This window comes from Nomia melanderi, chromosome 3 (assembly GCF_051020985.1).
Source record: "Nomia melanderi isolate GNS246 chromosome 3, iyNomMela1, whole genome shotgun sequence".
Taxonomy (NCBI): Eukaryota; Metazoa; Arthropoda; class Insecta; order Hymenoptera; family Halictidae; genus Nomia; species Nomia melanderi.
This window is the reverse complement of record NC_135001.1, coordinates 13319277-13331969: the sequence shown is the minus strand read 5'-3', so window position 1 is coordinate 13331969 and position 12693 is coordinate 13319277. Positions and strand designations below refer to the sequence as shown.

Here is a 12693-nt window from a genome sequence, read left to right as displayed (position 1 = left end):
TTGGTTTACAAATGTTATTAGTATCCTAAATATTGTTCACTTTATAAGAGGTAAAATTGTGTGTTGTATATTCACATAATACAAATGAAAGTAATTCGAGTACCACAAGGTTTTTTCTTATTTTTTTACGGCATTCTGTGAAACAGATTACTATATTGCTAAAATAAATTTGAACCAACAGAATTGTTTACATAAATAGAAAATAGGATATATTAGAAGAATATAATGTATTATAATAGAACTGTAGCTGAAGTATGAGCATTGTAAACATAAAACACTTACTTCAACTAAAATAAATGCTTGAAACATATTTAAACATAATTGTAAAATAATTTCTATTTATTTCAACAATACTTCAGAAATTAATTCATCGATTTAAAGTTCAGTTAAAATTTTAAATAGTTAGTTGCATCGACGACTCGACTAAGTTTGCCAAATTTTAGACACAGACCATATTTTACAGTTCAATTGACTTATTGTTTCGATAACCCAATGATTTTATTCGTTTACATTACATATCTACAATTGCATAAAAATTAACACACATATTTCTAATACAACAAACATTGTTTTTGAAAACATGTTCCGAGTAAACGATTAAATGTCTGCCATTTCTAAGAAAAACCTCTGAAAACTAAATCATAAAGTACACATAAAAATATCATTCGCAGACACAATTATGCTTCTACCATTCCTAGATAACCCTTTACAAGCTGAATACATTCCCAGGAAACAGAATAACCAGCCGAATTATCATAAAACCATAGCCACACGCAAAAGTAATTGACGCATCCGAAGTATTCCGCGGACTGAATTTATTATCATTATTATCTGATGTACGAAAACCCAATGTAAATTAGTTAGAACGGTCTTACGGTACTTTTTACGGGAAGAAATGAAACTGGTTAACTGAAGACAGCCAGTGACGGCTGACTTCCTTCTAGGATCGCAGGCCGTAGTCAGAATTTCGGTGAATGGCCGACCAGTGATGGACCGCATCACTGGCACCGCGAAATCCGTCCGGCCGCATTCACTGTCGAAATTCTGGACGAAAAATGATCAACGGACTCCTAACAATTACGATAAGTATCTTCGACATGCACGAAGATTGCATTCACGTTTTATCTGATAGACTCGCGGTGGTTTCAAGACAGCCCGTGGAAAGAAGGAACCGGCCGCACGATCAAATCGCCATTTCCTTAAGTATTTAAGATCAGGAAGTACCTGGCGAACTTCAAAGAACCTGCGAGGTGAACAGAAGAAAGGAGATGATATCGTGCCGCGCGGAAATGTTATGGCGTGCAAGGAACACGCGAAGAAGGTGTAAATGACCATGGTGAGCAAATGCATGCGGTCGAAGAAAACCACCGATATCGGTCTTCTTTTGCATGGGGACGACCGTCTCTCTCCCCCCGCCCCCAACTCCGTTCACGTTTCAATGCCCGCCGACGTGATTTCACCTTCTATGGAATCATGAATTTAACGAAAACATGTTTGCTCTTTGGATGAAATGATTGTTAACACTAGAACTACCGTACCAGTGAAAATGATTGGTTTCGATTGTTTTTGTTTTTCAACTATTGATATCTTAAAACCGTTGAATATCCGAAATGACTTTGAAAATAAATAGTTTCACTTGAACAGTATAACGAATGCCTGGAGAAACTGAGAATAATCTGTTATTGCAATTTTTATAGGGATTACATATTAATCGTATTAAATGCCCGGTAGTTCTAGTGTTAACACTAAACGCACCGCGACTTATCAAATGACCGGTTTTCAAATTTGACTGAATATTTTGCGTTCCCTTTCGTTCATTTAATTTTATATCAGATTCTTTATTCTCCGATTAATCAGTTTAAAAATTTTTGTTTTTAAAACGTTCAGAATTTACATGTTTAATCATTTTCATAAAAATATTCTAAGTTAAATATCCAATTCTCTGGTAGAAAAGTGGAAGATACCATAAAAGCGAAAAATAAATGAGGCTGAAGAACTTAAATATCAAAGAATTAAGACAAGCTCTAAGTTAAAAATATTCTGTCTTAAAAGTAAAAAGTCTCTTAAAAGTAAATTGTAAAGTTAAAGTATTCTGTCAGCAAATCATAATTAGTTTTTTATTTGTAACTTCGCAGTTTATACCAACGAAGGTAGTTCGACAAGTAAAGAATTTGCTACACAGTTATAGCCCGTGATAGCGACTCTCAAAGTTATTTTAGAGTGATGCATATTAAAAGAATTTTACAAAAAGGTATTCAATTAAATGATTTTTCCCTATCTGCGACCCTAGGGTAAGTACCATACGATTCAACTGTAGGAATAATATTCTTACTTTTAAGGCAACGTGACGTGGACTGCTTGTCATTCTTACTTTCACTAGCCTTTTTCAAGTGAACGTCCCTGCGACAGTCGATAGCCGAATGACCCAATGTGGCCCCAGCCATCGCTTAGTAATAGTTTTGTTTAGACTGGTTTAATTTTATTTATATGCAGATGTATTCTTCAAAATTTAATCGATCGATTAATCTCGCCGTCAAGTGGATAAACGATGCATAAAACAGAATGAGACGAATAAGGGTTATTGTAGATAAAAAGGTAATGAAGATTAGTAACTAATTTTGGAGAATAGTAATACGTACAGATTAAGTTATATATGTAATAATATTTATTACAATTCAATATTCTTGATTCGTATTAATAACAATATTATTATGTTGATAGTACAGATGTAGTACATTACGCATTTCTGCTTTGTATTCCATCTGATTGATACTTGTAAAGGTAATTATCAGTGTTTAATTTGTTGTCATAGTTTTAAGATGTTTAAAGTGGCCAGCATTCGCAAAATGGCTTGCTATCATCGGTAAGTGTTGTATCAATTAAATTATTTGATTACAATATATATTTTTTCCATTTTTACACTATCTGACAGTTAAAAGTATGAAGTACATAATTCCTGAAAATAAATAGTAATTATGTAATACGATATTTCATCGCTCATATCATATTATCCTTATCGACATTTGTTTAGTTAATTATAACAGGATAGTCAGCAAATGATTATGGTAAGTGTACACTTTTATTAACTACGCTAAATTAATTAATAGCGATTGAAAGCCTAAACTAAACCCATCGATTACTGATTTCCTTTGTTAAAATTTATCAACGAGAGAAAAGTCATTGTAAGAATTATCATACACCTCGAAACGACTGCACACGAGCGGTATTCCCAATTGTCATGCAACTCGGTAGACGTATTAGGGAAATGAATCACTTGACTATGCCTTATCAACATCAGATTCGTGTAGGGAATATAATCGACTCCTTTTTACAGTTCGTTTGATTATCTTCCGATCATGAATCTATTACGTTAGAATACAATGCCAGCAGTACGTAGACACACCGCGTTAACGGACAAAGTCAGAATACGTTGTCTTCGGTAACATTCATAGAAAAATTCGCGCGAGGGAGTCATTTCAACGACCCGCAGAACTTAAGATTCGAACATTCTTCGGCATTTTGTCACGTAAGTAAAGTCCTTTGAAAGAACTGATTCGCTCTGCCGATAGAATTTTAAACAGTACGTAATTACTAAATAACCGAAATGCTAGTAGACTTTTTTTACGAAATGGTGCCAGTATATTCGAAGAGTAAACATAAGAAAAAACTGCCATAGGAATATTATTGTGTTCTATAAACAATATTAGTGATACTATTACAGAAACTGTAACAAAAATACGAAATGACAGAAGACTGGTTTTTTGTACTAAACTTAAAGACGTTTGGAAGTAAAAATATAATACCTTTGGGTCTCAGAATTCTAGTATTGTTTTCATAATACCTAGGTACTGTACCTGAAGTATTTGATTCGGAACCATTACCTTCATCATTATTGTTCATTTTTTGTAAACTCGACGATCTTGATCGAATCTCTAAAAATAAAACACTCCCAAATGACTGATATAGTTTCCCTTATCGCGATGGAGTGTACGTTTCTACTTCTAACGCTCTATAACTTTAAAATGACGGAATCTCACTATGTCAGTCTGATTTCTCTTGTTTTAGAGCAACGTAACATTAATAGGTTGTTAGTAGCTAAGTATGCGGAGACTAAAAACCGATTAACCCTTTTCACTCGAAAGGCGACTCCCAGTTGCCATTTGTTTAAACGCAGTAAAATTATAAACGTGCAAATTGAATATTAAATTCTGTACAACGTATAAACATATGAAACACAGGAATAACATAACTCTGATCCTTAATTTATGCAAAATTCTCCTCTCCGTTAGTTTCAAATAACATTGTCAATATCTCATCGGAACATAGCAAATGTATATAATGAAAAATATTGCCGAATACAGAAGGTTAATAACCCAGCGGTAGACAAAGTGTTGAAAATCCTCTTCACCTTCTCCCGCAGTAGCAGCAGCCATTACGGTGTCAGCCATGGAGAAGAAACTCGTCTAAGGCTCTCCTTCAAAATTCCCATAACCCCGAACAAAATCAATACCTCCCCCAAGGAAATACTAGTTACAATTTACACCCAAAACCCACGTTAACTAAACCCAGAAATTTTATAATCGTTACGTTCAACGGTACCACAAAAGGAAAGGTTCCCAAAGTCGTCCGGCCTTCTACCATCACCGTAGAAAGGCCTGGTAAGGTGATCGGACAGGAGCAATACCGTGTAGAATACCCGGTGGACATTTTGTCGTGCCGGCAGAGGAAGGCGGGAGGACGAGGAGATGGAGGGGGAGGCGGGGGGCAAATTAGAAAATGTCCTTTCACATTCGATCGGAAGAGCCTGGTTAACACCGGGGCGGCGGCCGTCCGGTCGCGGGCATATACCCACACACACGACACACAGTCGCGGTGCGGCGCAATCGGCCGTGCAGGTGGCGTTTCAAACAAATTAACGGCTGATATCTCGCCGGTGTTTCTGTTCCTACCTTCTAGCTCCACCTCCCGGCGGTGCGGGCCGGTTCGGAGGAGCGAGGCAGATCCAGCCGCCGCGCCGCCGAGAGAGATCATTTTTGCCACGTATTTGCAAACTGAATAATAAATACGCAGATATACGCGAAGAGGCCGCGTTCCGCCTTCACGCAGCTCGCGCTTAGCGCGGATTGGTTGCACCGGCCGCGAGGGGACGGCGATATTCATTCGCCGTCTCTCCGTTCCCGTGGACCTACTTTGTACACGCAGACGCGCGCACGCGGTACACCGTGTGTGCACGTGCAAGCGCGCGCTCGCGCTAGGAGGGAGGCAGCGTGTGCGCCAGAATGCACGCCACTCGCTGTACCATGTCCCTCTCGAGCGGGGACTCCTCTCGCTGCTCCCTTTCCTCCTCCTCCTCTTCTTCTTCTTCTTCTTCTTCTTCTTCTTCTTCTTCTTCTTTTTCTTCTTCTTCTTTGTCTTCTTCGTCCGCTGTTTCATCTTCCTCTTTGTTCTCTTCTTCTGCTGCTTTTTCCTGCTCTTCCTAAGCCTAAGCCGTCTTCCTAAATTTTACAAATACAGTATTACCTCGACTTACGAACTCCTCTAGATACGAACTTCTTTGGTACTCCAGTTTGACCTTTAAAATATCAATTTTTTCATAAAATTAAATAGAACAATTTGTCTTTTTATCATTGAACATTTTAATTCTGCAATCAGTGTATTTACTCCGTCTTTGCCAGCTACACTTGTCATTGCTTAAAGATAAATAAGTCACGTAGATGCGCACCTTCGAAATAGATGAAATACTTAAAAGGCTAAAAGTAAAAGTTTCAAAATGAATTTTCTTGGATAAAAATTGTTGATGTGCATTTACTGCAATCACGCTTCAGAACGCTCGTCCGAAGAAACGTTTAGATGTATTCGTCAAAACGCAATTCGCATTCACCGTAATCTTAATCTTACCCCTTTGAATGCTATGGACTCATATACCACTCGAGGGTCACTTGACAGCTAGACTGAGGATGATGAGGCTGATTAATCAGTTTTCATCTTTTCTCACCTACTTTCTGTACGTTTTATTTTCTAATTACTGATATTTCCGATTACTAATTTGCTATTCGTCAAGAGAGTTACGTGTCACCAATCGACACTGTAAAACTATAAACTCGAAAACACTTATATTGCCCCTATAATGGTAGTCTTCAATATATTGGTAAAAGTTTCGTTCGTCAAAAGCCAAAAATAAAAAAGTTTGATTTTTTAGTTAAAAGTCTGAAGCTCAACCTTTTATATTGCCAAACGCTTCGGTTCTCAGTTTTTCGTTTTCCTTCACTCGCGTTGTCGTTTTCTACGTCCGCCATGCTAAAGTCTCCGTTTCTTGGAATGGAATCGATTCTATCAATTCATAACAACCCGTCTTCTTCCAATAAGGCCCAGAGAACCTAAAAGGTTGAACATTTCGGGACTAGTCGATAAGAAATAATATTTTTAGCATGTCGTCCGTCTTTAATGCACAGTGTCTCTCTTTTCTCTTTTATGTCTCCAGACGTTAATGTGTTAATTACTCCTTGCATGAATTAACGGAGTCCACCGGCCTTTAGACGGCAAATATTCCGTACACACGGGACGTTTCGGCTGGGAGTATTCAGTACCCAAAGGGTTACTCTTTGCTTCCTTGTGTATTTCTCTTTGCCTTCCTTCCATTCTTTCTTGTTTTTTTCTTTGTTTCTGGAGATGTTCAATACACCTGTCTTTTTTATTCATGAAAGAGAATCTTCCTTGTATTTCGATCTGTTTCACCTTCTCTTGGTAGAATCTTTCTATCATATTCTTATCTTTTACTCTTTAGTATTCTATATTACAGACATTTTTCACCATTCTTTTGCATGTAGCTCACCATCTTTCCGAGGTTTGGGTTCTTACTCTTTCATTTTGAGTTTAGAGTAAATGCTATTTAGTCTTTTGCGGACGAGAATTTTTTAAACTTCTGAAAACCTTTTTCATCAAAAAGCTGAGTTATACGTTGAAGTTTTAAATATTAGAAAAAAGCAAACTACATATCAATCTCTCGTTATTTGAATAATTAAATTATTCATTTGCAGCTCTAGAATTTAGATATCAAAGCTCGAAGTCTCTATTATAGTGGCATTTGACCGCAAGAGTTAACGCACTTGTTCAGTTAAAGGTCAATTTGAGTGGTTATATGTACGCAACAGCAATTGTACCGTTTGTGAATTCCCTTGATCGTGGTTAGTGTACGTTGTCTTTATAGAGTCCAATTGAAAGTCTAGAACCAGAGAACAAGAGGTGGCTTCTTTTACATAAATGTAAACGTGCATGGAAATTGACCTTTCTTCATCTTCATATAGATTGCGGTGTAAAATGTAACAAAAGAGATCAAAAGGTGATTCTTTTTACATAAAACAACCTGAATATCTAATAATCTTTCTTTCATTTCAAACTTAAGCTTGGAAAAACATCAATTTTGAAAGATTGATCTATCCATCTAAAAATCACACAATACCTGCATGACTTTTTCAAATGTCTTAGACATGTAATTTGAAATGTCTGAATAATTTAGTGCAAATAATTAGTGCATTTGAAAGCTTATAGTACTTCAACGTTTTAATGAAAATAAATGAGCATCAGTTTATATACAAAAAGAGAAAGTATAAAACGTTATTGACAAAAATTATTCATGTATCTCGATGATAACTTCACTCTGAAAATTAATTAGAGGAACCTTTCATTTATTAATCCTTTCGATACTATGGACACATGTATTTACACGTTCATCAATATATACCTATAGATACTGAAATATCATATCCAATAAATAACATAGACAGTCTCAAACTAGAGGGTAAACATTATTATGTTTATAAAATGCTTGTAAAAATCTTGGAAAATTAATAAAATTGTTTCTTCAAAGTCTTCCTGCGCTGTCATAGTACAACATGTAAATACAGGTATACTGTAGATAGTAAAGTATAATATAATACAGGATAATATAATAAATATAATAAATTATAGGATCCTAAATCCATACTTTCTATATCGAATGATAGGCTTGAGTGAGCACTTTCTTAACCGTCTACAAAAGAAGAACTAAAATTACTTTCCACTTCGCATTATATAGTTCCTAGAGGTGGGATGAAATGCTGTACACTATAAGTAGGTTTAAATTTGAGTGAACAGCTTAGATCCGATTTACAGTTCCGTTTTACTCTTGGTTTGCTCATTATTTTTTCTTTGTTTGTTGTTTATTATTAATGAACGAAGATAAAGCGAGATCGAATCGATAATGGACCAATATTCATAGTGTCAACACATGCATTATAAATACTCGAATAATATTTGATCGAACTAAGAACAGATCGTAGATCGATAGCTAACTCCTAATGTGTATAGGGCTTTATGAGTATTTTGAAAAATAAAAGTGATAGTTTTATATAGAATTGAATCTAGATGAGATGGGTTTAATGCTTTACAAGTAATTTGGGAACTCTAATAAGAAGTAACTCTAAGTTACTGAAATTATTAATGTGAAAAACTAAGTTTTGGTTTACTTCAGTATTATAATTTTTGACTAAAAAAATTTGAAATTTTTGAAAATTTATATAATTTTTCTCAAACTAATGCAATAATGTAATACAAATTCAAAGTATACATAGTGTCTACATTTTGAAACACTTATAATAAATAAAACAATTAAAATAAGATTCACAGCTTTTCAGATTGTATCATAAATTCAGAGACACACTGTAGATACTAAAAGATTTACCGGGATATACTCAGTTCAGTGTGTTTCATCTCCTGAGATTAGAATACTATAACATAGTAATAAACTAACGGTAAAACACAGAATGGTAGTAATAAAAGTATCTTTTTAGAACAACCTTTGAATGTTTTATAAAGAACCAAATCAACGTATATTTTTATATGTTCCACTTTTCATACACGTTTTTATTTATCTTGAATATTGTGAAAATGTTTTTAAAACGCCAAATTATTTGGAAGTGCGATCAAGCTTGTCCACGTTTCCTGATTTTTTGGTCGGTAGATTTACGGACATTTATTGTACAGTTTATGTTATTGTTCCTAAAACAATATCAATTGTTTTTCTACATTTATTTAAATTTCGGAAATTAGAGATATAAGAATAGATAATTAAGATACATATTCGAATTGATCTGATGACATTTCGTAATACTAGATTTACAAACGATTATTCTATAGTTTGTTATATTATTGCTAGAAAATTCGAGTTTGTTTATACTGATCGTGGAAAATGGAGTTTCTAGACCGGAGAATTGAGATATGTTTTCATATAGTTTCATCAATCAACATCGACGTAAATATTTAATAAATTATGTTTATAAAATTCAATGTGCGTGAAATTGACGCGTTCCGTAAACCTAGTGTTAATCAAGTGCAATGAAATTGAAGAAGAACACAATTAAAAAGTCAGACTATCGTAGTTTGAACCTAGAAACTGCAATGCTCTCATTTTTAGGCCACAATTTTACAAAACCACCCTCGTAATGTCGGCTTATTGTACATCCTAGTATTATGTCTACTTTTCTACTACATGATGTAAACACCATATGACTTTTTAGGATTGAAATGTTTAGTACAAATATTCGATTGTTTCGTTTAAGAGATAAGCGCAAATATGTCTAGATTATTCCGATTATATCAGTAAATATAAAATTTGATGTACAAATAAGAAAGCAACAATTGTAAACGTATACAACGACAGAAATCGCCGATATAACACAACTGGTACATTGACATACTAGTGTTTGTATGTATCTATGTGTCGTCAATTATGCTACATTCTGTTTTCTTAACTTATACAATTTTCCAAAATTATACAAACTTGTTTCAAGAATATATTTTCTAGGTACATGTACTATCTATAAATTTAATTAAATGTAAGAAGTATCAACTATCTTACATCACATTTTCTTTCATAACTCATAAAATCCATAACACAAATTTAAATTGACAAGTATACACGAATAAATAAATAAATAAATTCATAATATAAAGATCAATCTACAAACATCAGGTTTTCTTCTGAAACATATACTCATCGCTGTACTATTAAATAAAGATATATTTCTCTCTGTTAATTGTAAATTTATGCCGTAAAAGCACAGTTACGTATTAACATTAAGCTTCCAAGAATATAGAATTGACTTGTTTCATACCGCATTATAAATCATGACTCGACAGCACACTGATTTCTTACTGATAAATATTTACAAGGGGCGAATGAAATGAGTACATAATCGTTTCCCTCCAATACGCTCGTTTTCGCGTGATTTGTCATTTCTTTTTTATGACGGTTCGCATGGACGCTATAAATATTTATATTCATAGACAGACACTAGGCACTTCCTAACGCATTAACCAGCACAATGCACCTAGATACTTGTCGTTTCGTGCCCGTACAAATAAGTGAACGAAGGTCGGCCGAGCGTGATGTTTTTCTCAGTTTGCTTTACGGTTCTTTGAATGTCGCTCTTCTTCCGTTTATTGTTACATTTCGTTTGTACACGTTGACCTGCTTACTGTGCACTACTTTTATTTGCACTGTACAGTGTGACAATTTTGGAAACTAGGTGGGCGTAGCTAAAATGGTATCTGGTAATAAAACGGGGAAATTATTGTTAACGATTTCAATGAAATAAAATGTCCAATTAATCAAAAATAAATCTTCAAGACTTCGAATTCTTTGTATAAGTGAAAATCATTTTTATCTATATTTATATAGTTTAAACAAACATATTTTCAATATAAATTTAATTTATTTATAAATAAGTTATCCAATTCCTGCAAAACATATCCAACTATGATATATTAGTTTTAGTTTTACTTTGTTAATTCGTAACATATTTTAAGACAAAGAAACTTGTCAATATTATTCAAAAAAATAGAATATTATCCATATACTTTCATACAAGTATTATTAATCGATACGTACGCAAATAATGTAGTAAATGTAAAGAACACAGTTAGACAAGTTTTCAAATGCTACTAATTAATACTTATAAAAAATGGGTTAAAATACCACATTTTCTATATATTTATTATTTATCTATAATTATTTATTATTATATTGATATATTTATACATAAATTGATTATTATTATCTTGATAGATTTATATATAAATTATTTATTATGATATTTTATTATTAATCTATAATTAGAAGTCGCAGTTTTCAATATTAATTATGGCAACATGTGTAACATGGAACACGTTTAATACAACATATCTACTGGGCAAGTATGTAAACATCCTGTACTTGATAGTAATTATCCAAATTATTCATTTTAATATACATGTTTGTATATAAATACTTATCAACATATTCGTGTTTTAATTTGTATCATTTTTAACACTCTACCAACCGGTCAGAATCAAGATTGCCACTCATCAACGACCGGCCCAATTAGTGTATACATTTGTAAAGCTCTATAACTTTACAACTAAATGTGAAAAATACTGATAATATCTTTATCTTCTCTTTTTGAAACAGGAATCGCAAAGTCGATTAATAGGTTCCGGTTAGTAAAGTGTTAATATAGAGATCCCCATATATACATATAGGGTACCTACATACGTATAAGCATGCTTAAACCTTGAAGTATTTTATTTATTTTTGGAAGTGCATTGTATTTTAATCATCCGCTTAAGTATTTTTAAGCAAGTATACTCGACAAAAATAGAGTAAGTGCACTCGTTGCCAGAATCAAAATGAATGATAACAAAATTATAAACATTTATACTGAATTTTTATTATATTTTGTATAATAAAATATTTTGGAATTGTCACTGAATGTGTCAGAATGTAATAGAAAAATTCATCTTAATTCTTCTAGTACTTAAAAAAGAAGTTAGTATAAAATGGGTTTTTCTGAGAACAGCTGCTTATAACACGTGTAAAATATATAAAATTAAAAATAAATTGTTATACAAAATATTTGTAAAATATTATGCTTTTTTATATCTGGTACATTAGAAAGATGTATATAATTATAATTACTTTCATAGAAGGATTCGATTTCTTGCACGTATTGTCCTATGTTATTACAAATCTTTCGCAGTAGAACAAGGAAACACCGTGTCAATGCCTTCAGACACTGATTTAACCTTTGCGTGCTGTGCTTCAACACTAGATTTAATTGAAGATTTCAAACATAGATTACTAGATACTAATAGCCCTTCTAACATGAAATCTGTTTACAACTTCAAAGTTATCTTATGCTTTGTTCTACTATATACTTTACAAACAAATAATTTATTTAATTAAATATTTCATAATATTCCCCGTACAGAACTCTGTATGAATTAGAAGCATTAAAACAATTTTTATTAATTTATTAAATGACTGCACTAATTACGTTGTAATTACATATTGTAACAAATTATTTATACAGGAACTCTATTTACTCTGCAACGTACGGCTTTTAAGTGAATTAAAAGCATATACTACATAAAAGTTTAAAGGCATTAAATCTGAATATATTGGTGGAAAAAGAGTCCTACCATTTCTTCCTAACTTTTCGAAAAAAAAGAATCGCTATCATAACATCGACCGCATAATAAGCTAATTACAGTAATATTGAACCTCCGTATAATAGTAGCTTGAGTAACAGATATTCCATGCTTGGAAATAGAAGTGCCGATAAGTTGCACTACTTATATAAGTGATTTTCTATCGCGTGCATGACAAATTTTTGTCAT

General features: G+C 33.2%; 1 protein-coding gene across 1 annotated transcript; it reads left to right on the top strand.

Annotated features, from left to right (window-relative positions):
• The first annotated feature begins 2846 nt into the window (after window positions 1–2846).
• LOC116432890 (uncharacterized) lies at window positions 2847–5480 on the top strand. The gene is given in 7 exon segments (XM_076365688.1): window positions 2847–2863; window positions 4570–4936; window positions 4938–5136; window positions 5139–5171; window positions 5174–5226; window positions 5228–5253; window positions 5255–5480. Coding segments are annotated over 7 exon segments (921 nt in total).
• Window positions 5481–12693: the final 7213 nt, after the last annotated feature.